The sequence below is a fragment of the Mustela nigripes genome, chromosome 4, assembly GCF_022355385.1.
Source record: "Mustela nigripes isolate SB6536 chromosome 4, MUSNIG.SB6536, whole genome shotgun sequence".
NCBI classification, from domain to species: Eukaryota; Metazoa; Chordata; class Mammalia; order Carnivora; family Mustelidae; genus Mustela; species Mustela nigripes.
Genome location: NC_081560.1, coordinates 85,121,336 through 85,144,812, shown reverse-complemented (window position 1 = coordinate 85,144,812; position 23,477 = coordinate 85,121,336). Strand labels below are relative to the sequence as shown.

General features: G+C 38.1%; 2 protein-coding genes across 3 annotated transcripts in view; one reads left to right on the top strand and one right to left on the bottom strand.

Moving 5' to 3' along the window:
• Positions 1-12,540, bottom strand: part of FAM185A (family with sequence similarity 185 member A) — a 53,408-nt gene extending 40,868 nt beyond the window's left edge. For both annotated transcript variants that reach the window (XM_059395768.1, XM_059395770.1), the window contains exons 1-3: positions 11,866-12,540; positions 9,603-9,712; positions 1,245-1,337 (exon numbers count right to left, since the gene is read on the bottom strand). In XM_059395768.1, coding sequence (XP_059251751.1) covers positions 1,245-1,337; positions 9,603-9,712; positions 11,866-12,316 — 654 coding nt within the window. In that variant the 5' untranslated portion in view covers positions 12,317-12,540. The remainder of the gene's footprint in view (positions 1-1,244; positions 1,338-9,602; positions 9,713-11,865) is intronic.
• Positions 12,541-12,822: 282 nt separating this feature from the next.
• Positions 12,823-23,477, top strand: part of CCDC146 (coiled-coil domain containing 146) — a 126,333-nt gene continuing 115,678 nt past the window's right edge. Inside the window, exon 1 of the mRNA XM_059397570.1 lies at positions 12,823-12,960. The gene's annotated coding sequence lies outside the window, so the exon portion shown is untranslated. The remainder of the gene's footprint in view (positions 12,961-23,477) is intronic.

Here is a 23,477-nt window from a genome sequence, read left to right as displayed (position 1 = left end):
AAGGACAGACCTTGAAGGAACTACAAAGTTGTCCAATTTCCCTTTTGCACTTCTAAGCCCACAATAAGCAGAGGGGTAAAACTAAATGCCATCTCAAAAGAGCTGCCACATAGGCCAGGCAGTATCTTTCAATACTTTCCTAGCCTAATACTTTATAAAGGATAAATTTAAATGTTTGGGCTTAAAAAATCTCCCAAGGTGATAGAAAATAAGTGACAATAGTAGAAACAATTACTGTTATAATCTACCTTGTTTAATTATGCCAACAATAATCTACCTACAAGATATACTTATAACGCATCCTCACCAATTACCTAAGGATAAAGCTTAGTAAAGAATTTAAATTTATAATGAAAGATTTTGCAAATTGCACAAGTGTAAAATAAAAGATGAACTAGCTCTTTCTCAAAGATTTAAACATTATTCATAACAAATTGTGACAATTTATACTTCAAAATTATTAACTATATTCTTTTTTCTTTTTTTTTTAAAGATTTTATTTATTTATTTGACAGAGAGAGATCACAAATAGGCAGAGAGGCAGGCAGAGAGAGAAGAGGAAGCAGGCTCCCTGCTGAGCAGAGAGCCCAATGTGGGACTAGATCCCAGGACCCTGAGATCATGACCTGAGCAGAAGGCAGTGGCTTAACCCACTGAGCCACCCAGGCACCCCCTTAACTATATTCTTAATACTATGCTAAGTCACAGAGAGCAACAAAAGTTAATTAAAAAATGCAAACTATCTCATAGCAACCAAAATCCCTATGGATAATAAAAGCTTCTGGAGAGTAGTGATGCTATCCAATAGTGCCACCTTGTGGAAAATACTGAAGAGAGTTGAGTTTTGAAATTCAACCTTCCAACTGGCTAAAAGGTAAACAGGTCTTAGAAAAATGCTCAAATAAATCTAACACATAAAAAAATTTAATCCTAACCATGGCAGTAATACCTAATGATCAATTTTAATCCACGATCATAAACATCCCTTCTGAACTGAATTAAAATTTAATATTTAAAGATGTTATCAATTCCAAATAAATCATTACCTGTCAAAAGTATTATATCACAAACTAAAATTTAAGTTGTATAATATTTAACCACTTCAAATTCGAATTTACTAATGAACTAAGGTGCATTAAAAAGGAGAGAATGTTACGCTACGAATTTTACAGAAACTATATATAAGCTGTGTGAGCCACCTTGAAGCAAAATTATAATTGCTAACAAAAAAGTTTCAGTCTTACACTTTTATCCGACGCATGAATATCTGTATTTCCATAAACTGTTCCCAGGCAGATTACTTTGCCTCCTTTTGTCTGAACATGTAATTTTTGACTCTGAAAGACAAATACAAAAATAAAGAGAAAAAGAATAAATTTGATTTAGACTTAAAAAAATCCAGCATTTTATACATTTTTTTAAAAATAATAATAAAGCAGCAAAAGGATCCAGAAACAAAATAGAAATGCACTATTTGGAATAATAAAATCAACTGGTGGTAGGGGCACCTGGGTGGCTCAGATGGCTAAGCATCTGCCTTCAAGTCAGGTCATGATCTCCAGGTCCTGGGATGGAACCCCACGTCTGGCTCCCAGCTCAGTGGGGAGTCTGCTTTTCCCTCTCCTTCTGCCTCTCCTCCTGCTTGTGCTTTCTCTCTTTCAAATGAATAAATAAAATCTTAAAAAAAAAAAAAAAGAACATCAACTGGGAAAGAATATCAACTGCTGTTAAAGGATTAAATAAGTCATCTGTACTCATTATAGGAAAAAGAAGAGATACTTGGGTATTCCAGGAGCTTCACTGAAGACGGGCTTGGGAATATAAGATCACTCTGACTAGCTAACTAAACAAAAATGTTGCGGAAGATGACAATAATTACTATTACTGTTCATCATTATTATTATCATTGTTTTTTGTTTTTAAGGATTTATTTATTTGACAGAGAGGGATCACAAGTAGGCAGAGGCAGGCAGAGAAGAGGAAACAGGCTCCCTGCTGAGCAAAGAGCCCGATGTGATGCAGGGCTCCATCCTAGGACCCTGGGATCATGACCTGAGCCGAAGGCAGAGGCTTTAATCCACTGAGCCACCCAGGTGCCCCAATTATCACTGTTAATAAGAATAATAGTTACCATTACTTGGCATTTTCTTTGACCAAATACAGTGTGACTCATGTGATTCACATGACTGAATCTTCACAACAACTCAGAAATAGGTGTCATATTTTTCCAATTTACAGAGGAAGAAATTCAAGAATCAGAAAGGTTATATAACTTTAACAGGTGAGAGAAAACAACAAAATATAAACTAACAGAATCAAGGTCTGTATGATTTCAAAACCCACATCTATGGCTGGAATCTTCTGAAGGATATATTCATACTTAACGGTAACAGCCCACTGATTATTAAACTTTCTAGCATATCACACCCCAGAAAATGGAACTCTGGATAAAAATGTCTCAAGCACAAATAAAACAGCAGTCACTGTTAGCCTCCTCTGTCAAAAAAAAAATTTATAAAGTATGTGTGGAATGGTGAGGGATCATGGGAATAGGGGGAGAGAAGGATTTGATTTCACACTTGGTAACTGTGGAAAAAACTACCGTAAGTCTACAAAAATCTACACCCCCCCCAAGTAACAGCAATATATCTGGGCCCATGAAGAGACGATATTTTCCAGCTTCTGTTACCTCTAAGCGGTTGCTAAGTTCTTGCCAACAGAGTGTTAAATGGAAATGCTCTGTGCAATTTCATGGCTGTTGCTTTTAAGAAGAGTTGGTGTGCCTTCTTTGTGCTCTGCCCCTTCTACCAGATGAGTGCAAATTACAGTAACACTGTAAGAGATGGCAAAGCCAGAAGATGGAAAGAACCTAGAATCATAGAAGAGCCACGTACACACTTGTAACCACATACACACGTGGTTATAGAGAGCCACGTACACACTTTCTTACCACAAGTAAGAAATAAACTATAGTTGTACATGAGCCATTTTGTTTAATCTATTTTGTAGAGTAGATTGGTTTACCTTAACCATTACATACGTCTTCAGTTCTGCCATAATCATAAAAAAAAGGTAAATAGCAAAGAAAGAAAAATACCAAAAGCAGACTAACCAACATCATGATCAGCAATAGCACAGAAGTGTCTAAACCGTAGGGAAAAATTAAATTCAAAACAACCATATACCCTCTGGTTGCTTTACTCAAGGGAAAAAATAGAAAAAACTTAGGCAAAAAAGCTCAGGAATGAACTTCAAAAAATTTAGTGAGAAGGACAAAATGAATCATTATTAAAAAAGTTTATCTATATGGGGCACCTGGGTGGCTGAGTTGTTAAGTGTCTGCCTTTAGCTAAGGTCATGATCCCAGGGTCCTGGGATCGAGCTCCACATCAGGCTACCTGCTCAGCAAGAAGCCTGCTTCTCCCTCTCCCACACCCCCTGTTTGTGTCCCCTTTATCATTGTGTCTCTCTCTGTCAAATAAATAAATAAAATCTTAAAAAAAAAAAAAAGTTTATCTATATTACGGTGGTAGACTACTTTATGCCCAGAGACACGAATCTGAAGTCAAACTGCGTTTTATATGTAGTACTCATCAAGCAGACAAGTAATTGATAAATTTTTGAAAAGAGTACCTCCAAAACAAACATTACTTCAAATCGAGCTTACATAATTTCAAACTTACATGAGTTCCTATGACACTTCAGAAATTTAAACAAAATTCATGTATGCATGAATTATTTTCCTAAGGAGATAGTCATCATTTTCAAAGAGAACTAAGACTCAAAGATATTAAAAGCTAGTGTTATCATTTAAAACTAATCTAATTCCAAAAAATTAGATTATAAAGTTTTAAAAATTATATAAAACAAAATAAATAAATCAGAACCGAATGAGTATAAACTACTGTATTGCATTTTTAAAAACTGCAAATGTGTGGCCTTTCACGAGTTATGTATGTTGCCTAAAATATTTATTTACTTATTCTCTAAGAGTGCACAATAAATGTAGTATTGCCATGTATTTTACTCAACAGTAAAGAAAGGTAGAGAGGCCACCCAAAAAGAGAAAAAAGAAATCTTGCCATTTGCAATGACATGGGTGAAACGAGAGGGTATTATGCTGAGCGAAACAAGTCAATCAGAGAGACAATTATTATATGATCTCATTGATATGCAGAATTTAAGAAAACAAAACAGAGGATCAGAAAGGAAGAGAGGAAAAAACAAAAGATGAAACTAGAGAGGAAGACAAACCATTAGAAGACTCTTAATCATAGGAAACAAACTGAGGGTTGCTGGAGGTCAGGGGAGTGGAGAGATGGGGTAACTGGGTAATGGACATTAAGGAGGTTATGTGATGTAATGAGTGTCTGGGTATTATAAAAGACTGATGAATCACAGGCTTGTACCTCTGAAACCAATAATACATATGCTAATTGAATTAAAATTTTTTTAAAAATCCATGAAAAAATGAAATATATATGTTTTACATATGAATAAGTACATACATAAACGATTATAAAAATATATAAACAGAGGCTGTGTTTCCAGATGTTTTCAGGTCTTTTAAGCAACATAGCCTCATGGTTTTAGCACATGAGCTCTAGACAGACTTAGGTTCAAGTCTTGGCTCTGTCATTCATCAACAAGTGATCTCAGCAAGAAACATCTCCTGGCCTCAGCTTCCTCATCTGTCAAATAAGGAAGCACGTAGCTCCCAGGGCTGCTCTGCTAATTAAACGGGATGATAAATGCAAAACTCTTAGCAAGGTCTCTGGTGTGAAGTAAATAAAGCCACTTGTGTTTTGGAAAAAAAAAAGGTGGAAGGAGCATGAACTTGGAAATTAGAAAAGACACAAGTTCAAACCTCAGCTTCATTTATTAGCTATGTGAACCTAAATGAGCTCCTCAATCTCTTGGTGCCTGAGTTTCATTCTTGATTAAAGAAAGATATAATTCAAAGATTAAATGAAGGAAGGCTTAGCTAAGTTTCCTGGTACAAAAAAGACCCAATAAACAATAGCTATTATTATTGCTATAAATATTTTATCAAACAGATCAAATATATATATGCCCTCAAAATGAGTGGAAGAGAAACCTATATTAATTGACATCATTAATTCAAGATCATATTATACATTTAAAAATTAAACACGATTTTTCAACAAGTGCTCCCAGTTATGAATATCTTAAGAACAACTTTCTTGATCCTTGGTATACCATTATGATCCACTGGACCCAATATTAGCTCTTAAATGTTCTTAAAACTGGGGCGCGTGGGTGGCTCAGTGGTTAAGCCGCTGCCTTCGGCTCAGGTCATGATCTTGGGGTCCTGGGATCGAGCCTCGCATCGGGCTCTCTGCTCAGCAGGGAGCCTGCTTCCTCCTCTCTCTCTGCCTGCCTCTCTGCCTGCTTGTGATTTCTCTCTGTCAAATAAATAAATAAAATCTTTTAAAAAAACTGTTTTTAAAACTATTCTATTTGTAAGGGCTGATATTTCATGATTTTTATTTTCTTAGAGTGCTTCCATAGAACATATAGAAAATTTACTCTTTTAAAAAATAAAACACATTCTATCTTAAAATTACTATATCCATCTACTGGACTCTTATAAATCTAAAATACGTTATGGGCTCTTAGTGTTCTTATTTTTCACATCTTATAATATTCCGCTATTTCACAATCCTAGGAATTATTTCATCATTATTCATCAATTATTGTCAACCATGCTTTAAAAAAAAAAATAAGACAACAGAAAAATTGAAGGACTTGCCTAGAATGGTAGTTCTCAACTAAAGGTGATTTTGCTCCCCTCAGAGAACATTTGGCAATGTTGATATTTTTCATTGTCATAACCAAGCAGTTTCCTACTTGAATTTAGTAGGTAGGGGCCAGCAATGCCACTAAACATCCTAGAGGGCATAGGTCAGGTCCTGACAACAAAGAATTACCTGGTCTAAAATACCAATAGTGCCAAAGTTGAGAAACCATTTTTTCTTTTATGCCATAATGGCAGAAGGAAGAAAAGTGACCAAAAAAGATCTCTCAGAATCATCACATGAATCAAAAGATAAAAGCAAAGAGATCAACAGTAGGATGGTAGCTTCTGATTTTTTTGATTTTTTTAAATCTGCAGACTCTTTTAATTGTGATTATTTTGAATACATTTATATTGGAACTGTGCCCACAGAACTATCAATTTTTTAATGGTAACATATTTTTTATTAAGTTTTTAACTTTAATTCCACAATAACATACAATGTATTAGTTTCAGGTATAGTGTAGTGATTCAACAATTCTCTGCATTACTCTGTGCTCATTATGGTAAGTGTACTCTAATCTCCATCACCTATTCCACCCCCTCCCTTCCCTACCTATTTCCCAACTGGTAACCATCAATTTGTTCTCTTTAGTTAACTGTTTGTTTCTTGATTTCTCTTTGTTTCCGTTTGTTGTTTGTTTTGTTTCTTAAATTCCACAGATGAGTAAAATCATATAGCATTTGTCTTTCTCTGACTTTTTTTGCTTAGCATAACACCCTCTAGTCTAGGTCCATCCATGTTTTCACAAATGGCAGGATCTCATTCTTTTTTATGTCTGAGTAATATCCCAGTTTGAGTGTTTATACACACACCACATCTTAATTATCCATGCATCTGTGGATGGACACTTGGGTTACTTCCATAGCTTGGCTATTATAAACAATGCTGCAATAAACACAGTGGTCCATATATCTTTCTGAATTAGTGTTTTTGCTTTCTTTGGTTAAATATCTAGAAAAGCAGTTACTGGATCATATGGTATTTCTATTCTTAATTTTCTGAGAAATGTCCATACTGTTTTCCATAGTGGTTGCACCAATTTACACTCCCAAGTGCACAAGGGTTTTCTTTTTTCCACATCCTCACCTACACGTACTATTTCTTGTCTTTTTGATACTAGCCATTCTGACTAGTGTGAAGTGATATCTCATTATGGTTTTGATTTGCATTTCCTTGATAATTAGTGATGTTGAGCAACTGTTCATGTACCTGTTGGCTATCTGTGTGTTTTCTTTGGAAAAGTGTCTATTCAGGTCCTCTGCCCATTTTTCCATTGGATTTTTGGGGTTTTAGGTGTTGAGTTGTGTAAGTTCTTTTTTTTTTTTTTTTTAAGATTTTGTTTATGTATTTGACAGAGAGAGAGAGATCACAAGTAGGCAGAGATGCAGGCAAAGAGAGAAGGAGGTGCGAAGCAGGCTCCCCGCTGAGCAGAGAGCCCAATGTGGGGCTCAATCCCAGGACCCTGAGACCATGACCTGAGCTGAAGGCAGAGGCTTTAACCCACTGAGCCACCCAGGCATCCTGATATATATAAATATATAAGTTCTTTATATATTTTGGGTATTAACCCCTTAGCAAGTATATCATTCACAAATATCTTCTCCCATTCACTAAAACAGTACACGGATGAGAAGCAACTTCCAGTTCTGGACAAACCCAAGTTCCTTGTACCTGATCATACCAACATAAGTGAGCTCATTAAGATGATTAGAAAGTGCTTACAGCTCAACACTAATCAAGCCTTCTTCCTGTTAGTGAACAAACACAGTATGGAGAGTGTGTCCATGCTGATTTCTGAAGTGTATGAAAGTGAGAAGGATAAAAATGGATTCCTGTATATAGTATGTGCCTCTCAGGAGACATTTGGAATGAAATTGTGTGTTAAGACTAAAAAACGCATCTATTCAAAAGTGTTTTAAACCCTTACCAAAAAAGAAAAAAAAGAGATGTTACCAACTGAGACTGATAAGTTCATTCAATCACAAATCATTACAACAGTAGTGTTCCTGCCTATGAATTTTATAAAGTTGTTTTTGTACTGCAAGCAGAAAAGCTGAGCTCCAAATGAGCACATTCAACTTTGGAAAGTATCACTTAACCTAGGCTGTTTTGTTTTTAAGTTTAGAAGTTTAAAAATAATATACTTTGCATTCTAAAAAAAGAGAGAGAGAGAGAGAGAAAGTTTAAGTCATGGTTTCCTTTGCTGTACAAAACCCTTTTTATCTTGGTGTCGTCCCAATAGTTTTTTGTTTTGCTTTTGCTTTTGTTTCCTTTGTCTGAGGAAACATATCCGTAAATATATTGCTAATGCTGATGTCCAAGAGATTACTTCCTATGTTTTCTTCTAAGAGTTTATGGTTTCACATTTAGGTCTTTAATCCATTTTGAGTTTATTTTTGTGTATGATGCAAGAAAATTGTCCAGTTTTATTCTCTTACAAGTAACTGTCCAATCTTCCTAGCACACCTTATTGACAAAACTATTTTTTCTCCATTGTACATTATTGCCTCCTTTGTCATAGATTGACCATACATGGTCAATGAATGATGTGGGTTTATTTCTGAGTTCTCTATTCTGTCCCATTGATCTATGTATCTATTTTTGTGCCAGCTTTGTGCCTGTTTTGCTTACTACAGCTCTATAATGTATCTTGAAATCTGGGACAGTGATACCTCCAGCTTTGTTCTTTCTCAAGATTACTTTGGCTATTCAAGATCTTCTGTGGTTCCACACAAATTTTAGGATTATTTGTTTTGGTTCTGTGAAAAATGCTATTGGCACTTTGATAGAGATAGCAATGAATCTGTGGAGTGCTTTGAGTAGCAAGGATATTTTAACAATATTAATTCTTCCAATCCCAAATATATCTTTCCATTTGTTTATATCAGCTAGCTTCTAATTTTGATTGTGAAACTGAAAATATAAGATACTGAGTTTTCAGAAGGTGATATTCTAGATGAATTTTCTGAGGTTAAGCATTGATGAGTGAACAATATATTCCTAAAGCCAAAAAGGAACTATGAATATTCTTATCCAGTTAGTCATTCAACATGAAGACTTCATCGTGTATCTTTTACAACAAGAACCTGAACCATCTCATTTTGCTAAAAGGACATAGAATAGTATTCTTTAATCTTTTGTGATATTTGTGCAAATACATTTATTTGAAATAGTTCACATATGAACAGATACTAAAGGCAAGTATGCAAATAAAAGTGATTAAAACAAAACAAATGATGTAAAACTTTTTAAATGCATCAAATTAATCATTCTAATTAGTGTTTATGAATCTAAAAATCGTGACCTTTGGCTCAGGTCACTATCCTGGGGTCCTAGGACAGAGTCCTACATCAGGTTCCCTGCTCAGTGGGGAGCATGGTTCTCCCTCTCCCACTATTTCCCTCTCCCTCTGTCTGCCACTCTGCCTGCTTATGCTGTCTCTGTCGAATAAATAAAATCATTAAAAAAAAAACCCTCTAAAATTGCTTTAATAAGATCTTAGAATACCAAGCATGTATTATTAGTTTCACTGTACACTTCGAAATCTAAAGGAAACGTATAAATGAGGAAAACCTTCAAAGTTGCTACAACCTCTTTACTTTCAAAACAGAACTGATTTCAAGGCAAATTTTTTGCGAGAAATGTCTGAGAGATGAATAAATAATACTCAATATTCTCAACACATGATATTCAGAATAGTGTTAGTTTAACACTGCAGCTCAAAGTTTAAGGTTTTTTAAAAACAGTAATATTGAAATACAATTAGAAAAATGTTTATACCTTAACAGACTGTAAGATGCCAGTCCCCTGCTCAGTTTCAATTTTGCAATTATCACACTCAATATTTTGGACTTTTACACAGCCAGGCCCTGATGACTTGATATCCAAATCTAGAAATGAAAAAAGAAAAAAAAGTTAGTACTATGGCTAATGAGCTCCAAAGCATTTTAGCGCCCTCTAAGAAATCCAGCTCCTCAGTTATGTTCATAAAATTACTGAACCCTGGAGAGAGCATGGTTGTCAGCACCTAAGGTGTCTCTACCACAACAACAGGACAAATGTAGTGCCCTTTCCTGCTAACTTTTAGAAATAAAACAGTTATTTCTATTGACCTATATCATCTAAAGAGAGAAAGTGATATAGGAGAAAAGTAAAAGAGGGCAGATACTCCAATTAATACACATTCCTGGGAAAGATAGGAAACACACACACACACACACACACACACATGCTTAAATAAAACTACAGCTAGTTAACAAGTCATTATGGTAAACTGAATAAGCCAGTTAGCCTCTTCTCTCTTATATTCACGAGGATTTATAGATTTGTTCCCAAACCTCATATAAATTAAAAGCATATCATAGGAATAGTACAGATCTGTGTTTGTTGCCCCCCACAAAAAAACCACTGGGGCTTAACACAATTTAATCATTATGGCATAAAAATAAATTTTTGCAATTCTGTATATGGCAGTCTCTATAAAGTCTTTTAAAACAGCAATATTTTGGTTGTAATAACCCAAAAATATATAAACCAATAATTTTACCCCAGATGGATGCAAATGTAAGTAACCAATTTTTACTAAGTTGAGTAGTGTTACAACATAGCCTTCATGTAAGGCAGCGCTCATAGTATGTAGAGAAGGACATAAATGCCCTCTACCCACACACCCCCAACAGGTAGAAAAGCCCACTTAGTGGCAGTAATGCTACTCTTACTCACAGAAACAGGTATAAACAAACTGGAGGAACAAGTACATAAGAAGAAAATTGAATTATACTGATTTGAGAAGCCCGTGAAATAGACACCTAGAAATGGTAAACTGGAAATGGGATTCTGGCTCTAGGAAGAGGAATCTACAAATAATGAGGTTTGAGGTCACCAGCACAGAGAGTTCCACTTTTGTCTGTGTTACCATAAAATTTCGCTTACTCTATTTCAATACTCAATCCCTTTTTTACTATGATAATATATTGACAAATCTTCCTCCCCACCCCAGATTGTCATATTTTGAGTTCAGGGTCTTTTATTCATCTAGGCTAGTTTAAAGAAGTTGAGAAGCAGTAAACCATCATGGTTGAGCAGACTCCAGTCAGTTCACATTTCAGCTCCACCACTTTATATCTGAGAGAGAACATAGTTTTTTTAATATACTTCCATTAGAATATAAGTTTCATGAAGGCATGGATTTTTCACCCACAATAAATACTTCATGAACCTTGCTTTATCTCAGTTTCCTTATGTGAAACAGTGCCAATAACTGTATCTACTTTATGGTGCGATTTTAAGGATTAGAAAAGATTATCTTGGAGGTATTGGCTGCTGTGATGATCATTAGTATCATCCTTCTGTCCCAGGAAGGAGAGCCTGGGGACACTTTACTAGAAAAATGCTGTGTACACACTGGCTTGCATTTGATAAATATTATGGACCCCAAATACCTAGAACACTGTAGGCATTGTCAAACGGTCCACCGTGCGGTTTTACTATGTGATTGTGTTTGTATTTTTTCAAGACTGCTACTCACGGGTAATTTACGATGGAGATGTATCAGTAGGAAGCCAGATGCCTACATGAGACCCAACACTTGGTCCAGGTTAGATATGGAACATCCTACAGACAGAGCTGATTTGGAACAGACCCCAGGCTGTGTATATGCAAAGGGAAATGTGAATGGATTATCAAGAAAGTTCAATCCTGAAATACAAACCACTTTGCTATTGACAAAGTGCGGTGAAATAGAGAAATAGGAACCACGTGCCAAAGGAGAACATAAGGGTTCCACAAATAATAGTTGATTTAGATTATTCCAAACGATGCTTTCATTGGTTTATAAAATTCCGATCTTTGGGAACCTGATGTCTACCTTTCACTAGGAAGCTCAAAGTACAACAGAAAAGGAGGCAGGTTCCTTGGGGCGTAAGTATATTGGGTTACAAAGTCAGATCCAAGGGGACCCATTAAAAGTGCACATCTGCTTAATTTCAGAAGTTCGCCGTCTGTGCCCTGGGACCCAAACCCTTTTTCACTTCACTTCACTTGCCAAACTTCAGGGGCGCGTTCACCTCCACGGACGCCTGAGGGTCGATGGTGTCAGACACGATGGCTACCTCCTTCAGCGCCTCGTCGTACTTCACCAGCAGGCCGGCCAGGTCCCGCGTCCCGCCCTCCGCTGCTCTCACCGCAACCAGCACGCGGTCGCCGTCCGGATAGGTAAGGGGGTCCAGGGGCCTCACGGCCAAATGGCACGGAAGCCGCGCCCGCAGCCGACCGAACGGGCTCACCAGCAGCGTCCACTCCTTCAGAGTGTGGCATGCGAGGCCTGGCGGGGAGACCGCGGGCTCCGACCCGGGCTGGCGCTCGCCCCCACCAGAGCTGTACCGCCGGGCCGGGCCAGCCCGACAAGCCCAGCGCCCCGCAGCTCTGCGGGCCCCAACTCGGAACTGGCTGAGCCAGAGGCAGCCAAATCCCCAGCCCGAGCCGGGGGCGAACATGGCGCACCCCTCTCGCGCTCCCTCAAGTCACCTCAGCCGTATGCCAGTCTCGCCACGGCCAGTCTACTTGACCACTGGCACGGCTCAAGTCAAAAGGGAGACATCTGCGAAGATTTGCTGAAGCAAAACTGCTCACTTTCTTTGGCAATTTAAACCTCAGCCGCACACGCCTCCCCGGCGGGTTGGAATTTCAAAGCTGTAAACCCCTCTTGACCCGCACGCCTTGCCCGCGCCCTCCTCTTTCGCAAAGGCGCATGGGATACGTAGTTCTAAAGGAACGAGAGGACATGGGGCTCCGGGCAGCTTGGAAACTACATATCCCAAGAGGCAATGCGCAGGGTATTGGAGTAAGAGCAGGTGTTACCCGAACTCAGAAGGTGCGCGCTCTTGCCTGAAGCCCATTAGCGATTGGAGGAACTGGAGGGGAGAGGGTGGAATCTATTTGGGAATCCAACGGGCCAATGAAAAGCGCGGAAGGAGCAATGTGGGCAGGACCGCATGGTTTCCTTGGATACCGAGGACGCGACTTTGGAGAGGGTGGAGCTTCGGAGTGAGAGCTTGGAGGTCCTAATCTACCAAGAAAAATAGGAACTTAAATAAGGATCAGGACCAAGTCAAGGGGTAAGAAACTGCGCTTTTAAAAGGTGAGAACTAGGGGCGCCTGGGTGGCTCAGTCGGTTAAGCGTCTGTCTTCCACTCAGGTCAGAATCCAAGGATCCTGGGATTGAGTCCTACCTCCGATTCCCTCCCCAAAGGGGAATCTCTTTCTCCAGCTGCTCCTTCCCATGCGCGTGCTCTCTCTCAGAATAAATAAAATCTTAAAAAAAAGGGGGGGAGGGGGAGGTGAGAACTAGATGCAAACTACAGTGGGAGATTAGATCCAAACTTCACTAAAATAGTGCAGGGTACCCTTATATGGAAAATCCCTCAGCAGGAAAATAAAGAGCCAGATTGGTGGGGTTTTTATTAAATTCTTTTTAATAAAGGCAGAAGGAGAAGCAGTGGGACTCGATTGCAGGACGCTGGGATCTTGACCAGAGCCCAAGACCAACGCTTAAGGGACTGAGCCAGCCAGGCGCCCCAGGCTGGTGTTTTTTGGTGGATCCCTCTTTGATACCAAGTATAGGAATAGCATTAGAGTCCTCCCTCCTTCCTGATCCTAAGTAATCCTAAGCCAGTCGTTGGACAGGGTTTTAACTGCTTTCCCTTAAAATGAGATCAGTATTACTTTCCTTATTTTGCCTCAAAGAGTTTTTGCAAGGATCAGATCAGCGCTCTCTCTCTCTCTCTCTCTCTCTCTCTCATACAAATATAAATCTTGAAGAAAAACAAAAACAAAAACCCCGAAGCTCTTGGCAAAAATGCAGTAACGATATACTGGGAGGTAGCGATAGAGAGATGGACTCGTGGGCCCAAGTCACAGAGTTTTCCACTAGCCATTATCTTTTTTATAAAATTCAGTGTTTTCATAAGTTATCCTTTCCTCTTTTCTGTCCTCCTAGTTCTTTCTCCCTCCTATTCTCCTTCCTAGTTAGTGAAGGCTTATGATAACTGCTAGCTTTTAGGTCCACCAAATTCCCACTGAATACTAGCTCTGTCCTTGACTTTGTGTTTCATTTGGTCATAATTATTCAGACTGATCTTCAAAGTGTCTTTTTAATGAAAACCCATGGGGATAACTTCGAAAATTTTTGAAAAAGACATTTGTTTAAGCAAATTGAGAATGCACTCACATTTGTTGTACACATGCCAAATATTTTTAGATTAAATAGGAATAAATACCTAGAAGATTATTTTGTTTCTGTGGTGAGATTTCCTTTTCTGAGACAAACCAAGTTCATGGAATTGGCACATGAACCATAATTGTCTCTGTGGCAAAATCTTTGTTTGATTATTTTCAAACAAAACTAAAGAAAATTGACTGAAATGCTATTTTTCTGATTACATTAACTTGAAACTGGAGAAAATGATATAAGATTAATATAGGATATTAAAAAGTTATTGATACTTTAAAAATTTTTTTATTGATACATTACTTTTGTATTAAATCTGTCCACATGTCAATCAATGACCACTAATAAAAATACTGCCTTCCATCTGTGTGACATTATAGTTTTCAAAGCATGTTCACATGTGTCATCTTGTAGTATCCTCATAAAACGCTCAGTTCAGCAGAGCAAGTATTATTTTCCTCACATTATAGATGAGGAAACAAATTCAGAAAGATTAAAATTAAACAATTAGAGAGTCTGGCCTTCTTCCCACTCTACTAAAAGTTCCTCTATCCTCCTGACCCCTTTGAAGAAAAGTAATTATTCATCAAATGAATGAAGAATCATAAATAACTTTTCATTCCTATGTTCTTTTTTTTTCAACTGAAGTTGTAAAAATACCTTATAAGTAAACTCTTAAGGGGGAAAAGTTTATAGTAACTGACACACCCACCAGCAGTATATGTTCATGATGTATACATAGACATGCTGCTGGTGGCGCATAAGTGGTTAAAAACTTTCCAGAGTTCATTTCAGCAGTATGAATAAAGCACTTGAAAAATATGTGTATCCATGACTTGGAAATTGTACTTTTGGGGATTTAATGTAAGCATAAAATTAGGGACATTCAAAAAAAACTTATATTCAAGGAGTTTTGTTCTACTTATGATACTAAAATAATGAAGTAACTTAAATGTCCAAAAATAGTAGGGTGTTATGTAAATCAGTATACATCTGGAATATTCTGCAGCAATTCAAAAATTATATTTTGAAGACTACTCAGTGATGTGGGAGCACTTCTATAATATAATTGTAAAGGAAAATCATCCAGTTCTTATTCTGCGTGTTTCTTCTTTACTCTCACACTACTACCACACTCATAACACTTCTTCTGACACTTTTGGCTACCACGTGTCTGAAGGGTCCAAGAAACCAGCAGGGTGTTCTACAGTTTGACTCTATTCTGACACTATGTACCTGCAAATAGTGTCAGATCCCACAGGGTAAGAACTCAGTTCTACAAGACTGCTCTTACCCACTTGAGATGCTAATTACAAGTAGTGGGTCCTTAGGTTACCCACAACTTTTGTCTGGTTTGCCTACAAATCAGAGGTTCCCACAACCGCCTTCACAGTTTTGATGAACTTGCCAGAATGGTTCTCAGAACTCAGGAAAACATGTTTACCGGTTTATTAAAAGATTTGATGAAAATGAATATGGATAGATAGATAGATAATCTCCAAATGAAGAAAGAGATAGTATGAGGTCTGGCAGGGTTCTGAGAACAGGACCTTCTGTCTCCCTGGAGTTGGGGTGTGTCTCTCTCCTTGTGTGAATGTGTTTGCCTAAATGGAAGCTCTACAAACCCCATACTATTGGGATTTTCATGGAGGCTTCATCATGTAGATATGATGGATCCTTAATTCCATTTTTAGCCCTTCTTTCTTCTTAGGAGACTGGTGCAGAGCTGAAAACTCCAACCTTCTTATCATGGTTCATACTCTCCAGTGACCAACCCTCATCCCAGAGCCATCTAAGAGCCACCCAAAGTCACCTCACTAGAACAAAAGACATTTCTATCATCTCCAGAAATTACAAGGGTTTCAGGAGCCCTGTGCCAGGAGCCAAGGAGAGATCATCATATATTTTTTCCTATTATCTCACGGTAATATTAAGTGAAAAGAGTAGAATGCCAATTGTATGTTTAGTATGATCCCAATTGTATAATAATGATAATAATTTTATTTTTTTAAAGGTTTTATTTATTTGAGAGGGAGAGAGAGAGGGAATAAGAGAGAGAGAGCATGAGAGGAGAGAGGTCAGCAGGAGAAGCAGACTCCCTTGCTGAGCGGGGAGCCTGACTCCAGGATCATGACCGAAGCCAAAGGCAGTCGCTCAGCCAACTGAGCCGCCCAGGTGCCCCGACAATAATAATTTAAATTTTTTATTTTATTTTATTATTTTTTAATAATTTTTAATTTTTTATTAACATATAATGTATTATTAGCCCCAGGGGTACAGGTCTTTGATTTGCCAGGTTTACACACTTCACAGCACTCACCATAGCACATACCCTCCCCAATGTCCATAACCTCACCACCCTCTCCTAACCCCTTCCCTACCCCCCACAATCCTCAGTTTGTTTTGTAAGATGGAGATTCTGTTATGGTTTGTTTCCCTCCCAATCCCATCTTGTCTCATAAAATAAAATTGTGTTTTAAAAAATATATCCCGTGGAAACAATTTCAACTTGGTAACAATGGTAATATCCAAGTAGTAAAATAATGAATTATTTCCTTTTTTGTGTGTTTTCAATAATAAACATATATTACATTTATAATTTAAAAGTTTTAAAAGCACTTCTTAAAATACATTGTTTCCTAAAACTAACTCAAATAATGAAATAGTTGAAGGATTTCTTACTATGTAAATGTAAATGCTGATGAAGATTTTACTTTATTTAATAATTGATATTCAATAAATGGACAGCAGAGGGCATGAGTCAGTTTTCAGAAAAATGTAACTTAAATAGAATTCTGGGATTCAGCTTAGCCAAGGGAAGCCAAAGGAACTTGCCAACTTTCTCAATTATAAACTTTTACAGTGAATATATCTTATGACTTTCATTCTTGTGAAATCTTAATAAACTCAATCTGATAACTGACAGTACTAAGAAATATTTAATGAATATGTAGGTAGCTTCCTTTGAAATCATCACTGACATATGGACAGATTTAGTTGTTTCTATGCCCATGATGTGCAGGAAAGTGTCTGTGATTTAATGCAGTCACACTTTCCCATTCTAAGCACCTTGAGAAGTTGCCTACGTTAGACATATTCTTGGGTACTTTGTATGTTAAAGCAATATGTATGTGTGTTTATGTATGTATCTGAGATAACTTAAACAGAGCAACTAGAGTTTGCTCATAATACAAAAAATTTAAAAGCTAATTTTAGACAAGAGTTCTTGTATGTGCTAATGCTTAATTCCATTTCTACAAGGTAGAAATTTTGTTTTCAACCATTCAACAGGAGTAGCATTGAATAGAAATTCCACTTACATTTTATGTATTTTGAGGCTATGCTGTTAGTTATATATAGGTTCGAGATTAATAGTTTCCTGAGAAATTTCCTTTTTGTCGTTAAATAATGACCTTCTTTATCTCAAGTATTGCTGTCCTGTTATGTTCTTTTTAAAATTAATTAATTTATTTATTTTTAATAAACATATAACGTATTTTGATCCCCAGGGGTACAGGTCTGTGAATCGCCAGGTTTACACATTTCACAGCACTCATCATAGCACATACCTTCCCCAATGTCCATATCCCCACCACCCTCTCCCATCCCCCCTCCCCCAGCAACCCTCAGTCTGTTTTTTGAGATTGAGTCTTTTATGGTTTGTCTCCCTCCCAATCCCATCTTCTTTCATTTTTTCTTTCTCTACCCTCCACACTCCCCACATTGCATCTCCACTTCCTCATATCAGGGAGATCGTATGATAGTTGTCTTTCTCCAATTGACTTATTCTGCTAAGCATAATACCCTCTAGTTCCATCCACGTCATCACAAATGGCAAGATTTCATTTCTTTTGATGGCTGCATAGTATTCCATTGTGTATATATACCACATCTTCTTGATCCATTCATCTGTTGATGGACATCTAGGTTCTTTCTATAGTTTGGCTATTGTGGACATTGCTACTATAAACATTCGGGTGCACGTGCCGCTTCGGAGCACCACGTTTGTATCTTTAGGATATATACCTAGTAGTGCAATCGCTGGGTCATAGGGTAGCTCTATTTAAAGGTTTTTGAGGAAGCTCCACACAGTTTTCCAGAGTGGTTGCACCAGCTTGCATTCCCACCAACAGTGTAGGAGGGTTCCCCTCTCTCTGCATCCTCGCCACCATCTGTCATTTCTTGAGTTGTTAATTTTAGCCATTCTGACTGGTGTGAGGTGGTATCTCATTGTGGTTTTGATTTCTATTTCCCTGATGCCGAGTGATGTGGAGCATTTTTTCATGTGTAGGTTGGCCATCTGGATGTCTTCTTTGCAGAAATGTCTGTTCATGTCCTCCGCCCATTTCTTGATTGGATTATTTGTTCTTTGGGTGTTGAGTTTGATAAGCTCTTTATAGATTTTGGATACTAACCCTTTATCTGATATGTCATTTGCAAATATCTTCTCCCATTCTCTCAGTTGTCTTTTGATTTTGCTAACTGTTTCCTTTGCTGTGCAAAAGCTTTTGATCTGGATGAAGTCCCAATAGTTCGTTTTTGTCCTTGCTTCCCTTGCCTTTGGCGATGTTCCTAGGAAGATGATGCTGCGGCTGAGGTCGAAGAGGTTGCTGCCTGTGTTCTCCTCAAGGATTTTGATGGATTCCTTTCTCACATTGAGGTCCTTCATCCATTTTGAGTCTATTTTCATGTATGGTGTAAGGAAATAGTCCAATTTCATTTTTCTGCATGTGGCTGTCCAATTTTCCCAGCACCATTTGCTGAAGAGGCTGTCTTTTTTCCATTGGACATTCCTTCCTGCTTTGTCAAAAATTAGTTGACCATAGAGTTGAGGGTCTATTTCTAGGCTCTCTATTCTGTTCCATTGATCTATGTGTCTGTTTTTGTGCCAGTACCATGCTGTCTTGATGATGACAGCTTTGTAATAGAACTTGAAGTCTGGAATTGTGTTGCCACCAACTTTGGCTTTCTTTTTCAATATTCCTTTGGCTATTCAAGGTATTTTCTGGTTCCATATAAATTTTAGGATTGTTTGTTCTATTTCTTTGAAAAACATGGATGGGATTTTGATAGGGATTGCATTAAATATGTAGATTGCTTTAGGTAGAATAGACATTTTCACAATATTTGTTCTTCCAATCCATGAGCATGGAACATTTTTCCATTCCTTTGTGTCTTCCTTAATTTCTTTCATGAGTACTTTATAGTTTTCTGAGTATAGATTCTTAGCCTCTTTGGTTAGGTTTATTCCTATGTATCTTATGGTTTTGGGTGCAGTTGTAAATGGGACTGACTCCTTAATTTCTCTTTCTTCTGTCTTATTGTTAGTGTAAAGATATACAACTGACTTCTGTGCATTGACTTTATATCCTGACACTTTACTGAATTCCTGTACAAGTTCTAGCAGTTTTGGAGTGGAGCCTTTTGGGTTTTCCACATATAGTATCATATCATCTGCAAAGAGTGATAGTTTGACTTCTTCTTTGCCGATTTGGATGCCTTTAATTTCTTTTTGTTGTCTGATTGCTAAGGCTAGGACTTCTAGTACTATGTTGAACAGCAGTGGTGATAATGGACATCCCTGCCATGTTCCTGACTTGAGCGGAAAAGCTTTCAATTTTTCTCCATTGAGAATGATATTTGCAGTGGGTTTTTCATAGATGGCTTTGATAATATTGAGGTATGTGCCCTCTATCCCCACACTTTGAAGAGTTTTATTCAGGAAGGGATGCTGCACTTTGTCAAATGCTTTTTCACCATCTATTGAGAGTATCATATGGTTCTTATTCTTTCTTTTATTAATGTATTGTATCACATTGATTGATTTGCAGATGTTGAACCAAACTTGCAGCCCTGGAATAAATCCCACTTGGTCGTAGTGAATAATCTTTTTTAATGTACTGTTGGATCCTATTGGCTCGTATTTTGGTGAGAATTTTTGCATCTGTGTTCATCAAGGATATCGGTCTGTAATTCTCTTTTTTGATGGGATCCTTGTCTGGTTTGGGGATCAAGGCGATGCTGGCCTCATAAAATGAGTTTGGAAGTTTTCCTTCCATTTCTATTTTTTGGAACAGTTTCAGGAGAATAGGAATTAGTTCTTCTTTAAATGTTTGGTAGAATTCCCCTGGGAAGCCGTCTGGCCCTGAGCTTTTGTTTGTTTGGAGATTTTTGATGACTGTTTCAATCTCCTTACTGGTTATGGGTCTGTTCAGGTTTTCTATTTCTTCCTGATTCAGTTGTGGTAGTTTATATGTCTCTAGAAATGTATCCATTTCTTCCAGATTGTATAATTTGTTGGCATAGAGTTGCTCATAGTATGTTCTTATAATTGTTTGTATTTCTTTTGTTGTTGGTTGTGATCTCTCCCCTTTCATTCATGATTTTATTTATTTGGGTCCTTTCTCTTTTCTTTTTGATAAGTCTGGCCAGGGGTTTGTCAATCTTATTAATTCTTTCAAAGAACCAGCTCCTAGTTTCGTTGATTTGTTCTATTGTTTTTTTTTTGTTGTTGTTTTGTTTTTTTTTTAGTTTCTATTTCATTGATTTCTGCTCTGATCTTTATGATTTCTCTTCTCCTGCTGGGTTTAGGCTTTCTTTGTTTTCTTTCTCCAGCTCCTTTAGGTGTAGGGTTAGGTTGTATATTTGAGACCTTTCTTGTTTCTTGAGAAAGGCTTGAACTGCTATATATTTTCCTCTCAGGACTGCCTTTGTTGTGTCCCACAGATTTTGAACTGTTGTGTTTTCATTATCATTTGTTTCCATGAATTTTTTCAATTCTTCTTTAATTTCCTGGTTGCATTCTTTAGAAGAATGCTGTTTAGTCTCCATGTATTTGGGTTCTTTCCAAATTTCCTCTTGTGATTGAGTTCTAGCTTCAGAGCATTGTGGTCTGAAAATATGCAGGGAGTGATCCCAATTTTTTGATACCGATTGAGACCTGATTTAGGACCGAGGATGTGATCTATTCTGGAGAATGTTCCATGTGCACTAGAGAAGAATGTGTATTCTGTTGCTTTGGGATGAAATGTTCTGAATAGATCTGTGATGTCCATCTGGTCCATTGTGTCATTTAAGGCCTTTATTTCCTTGTTGATCTTTTGCTTAGATGATCTGTCCATTTTAGTGAGGAGAGTGTTAAATTCCCCTACTATTATTGTATTATTGTCGATGTATTTTTTTGATTTTGTTATTAATTGGTTTATATAGTTGGCTGCTCCCAGGTTAGGGGCATAGATATTTAAAATTATTAGGTCTTCTTGTTGGACAGACCCTTTGAGTATGATATAGTGTCCTTCCTCATCTCTTATTATAGTCTTTGGCTTAAAATCTAATTGATCTGATATAAGGATTGCCACCCCAGCTTTCTTTTGATGTCCATTAGCACGGTAAATTGTTTTCCACCCCCTCACTTTAAATCTAGAGGTGTCTTCGGATCTAAAATGAGTTTCTTGTAGGCAGCATATTGATGGGTTTTGTTTTTTTATCCATTCTGATACCCTGTGTCTTTTAACTGGGGCATTTAGCCCATTAACATTCAGGGTAACTATTGAGAGATATGAATTCAATGCCATTGTATTGCTTGTAAGGTGACTGTTACTGTATATTGTCTCTGTTTCTTTCTGATCTACTACTTTTAGGGTCTCTCTTTGCTTAGAGGACCCCTTTCAATATTTCCTTTAGAGCTGGTTTGGTGTTTGCAAATTCTTTCAGTTTTTGTTCGTCCTGGAAGCTTTTTATCTCTCTTTCTATTTTCAATGATAGCCTAGCTGGATATAGTATTTGGCTGCATGTTTTTCTCGTTTAGTGCTCTGAATACATCATGCCAGTTCTTTCTGGCTTACCAGGTCTCTGTGGATAGGTCTGCTGCCAATCTAATGTTTTTACCCTTTTATGTTACAAACTTCTTTTCCCAAGCAGCTTTCAGGATTTTCTCTTTGTCTCTAAGACTTGTAAATTTTACTATCAGGTGATGAAGTGTGGACCTATTTTTATTGATTTTGAGGGGCATTCTTAGCATCTCCTGGATTTTGATGTTTGTTCCCTTTGCCATATTAGGAAAATTCTCTACTATAACACTTTCCAATATACCTTCTGCTCACCTCTCTCTTTCTTCTTCTTCTGAAATCCCAATTATTCTAATGTTGTGTGATCTTATGCTGTCACTTATCTCTCGAATTCTCTCCTCATGGTCCAGTATTTATTTGTCTCTCTTTTGCTCAGCTTCTTTATTCTCTGTCATTTGGTCTTCTATGTCACTAATTCTTTCTTCTGCCTCATTTATCCTAGCAATAAGAGCTTCCATTTTTTATTGCACCTCATTAATAGCTTTTTTAATTTCAACTTGGTTAGATATTAGTTCTTTTATTTCTCCAGAAAGGCTTTTATCTCTCTGGAGAGTGTTTCTCTAATATCTTCTATGCCTTTTTCAAGCCCGTCTAGAACCTTGAGAATCATCATTCTGAACTCTAGATCTGTCATATTACTAATTTCCAATGTCTGTATTGATTAGGTCTCCAGCCTTCGGTACTGCCTCTTGCTCTTTTTTTTTTTTTGTGGTGAGTTTTTCTGCCTTGTCATTTTGTCCAGATAAGATTTGCTTTCTCCTCCTCTGGAATTCCACTGTTTTCCTTGGTGAGTGAAGTTGGTCTTGGCTGGGTTTCTTTTTGATCTTCTGGGGGAGGGACCTGTTGTAGTGATTCTCAAGTATCTTTGCCCCAGGTGGAATTGCACTGCCGTTACCAGGGGCTGGGCTGAGTAATCCGTTCCAGTTTGCTTTTGGGAGCTGTTGTTCCCTGAGCGCTTTCTGTAGCGTTCTGGAGGATGGGAATGAAAATGGAGGCCTCCCAATCTCTGGCCCGGAGGAGCCGAGAGCTCGGGGTCCTGCTCCTCAGTGTGCCCTCAGAGAAAAGCGCCCAACCATCCCTGTCTCCCTGGCCTCTGGCTGCGCTTGGGGGAAAGCGCTCAATCGCTCACACTTGGAGAAAAGTGCCCGGTTGCTTCTGTCTCCGTGGCCTCCAGCCGCGCTCCGAGCTCACCCAGCCTGCCGACCTGTTCAACGTAAGCCCGAGTTGAGAGCTCATTCCTTGGCTTTGTTGCTGTTGCCGGCTTCCCCGCTCTAATACCTGTGAGCTCTGTGACACTCAGACACCCCCGGACCTTCTCTGACCCTGCAGGTCCTGGGGTTATGCTGCCCCCACATGTGCTTCCCCCCAGTTTAGCCTCTGGAGCGATGTCCTCCCCATGGAGCAGACTTTTAAAAGTCCTGATTTGGGGGGCACCAGGGTGGCTCAGTGGGTTAAGCTTCTGCCTTCGGCTCAGGTCATGATCTCAGGGTCGTGGGATCAAGCCCCTCATCGGGCTCTCTGCTCAGCGCGGAGCCTACTTCCTCCTCTCTCTTCCTGCCTCTCTGCCTGCTTATGATCTCT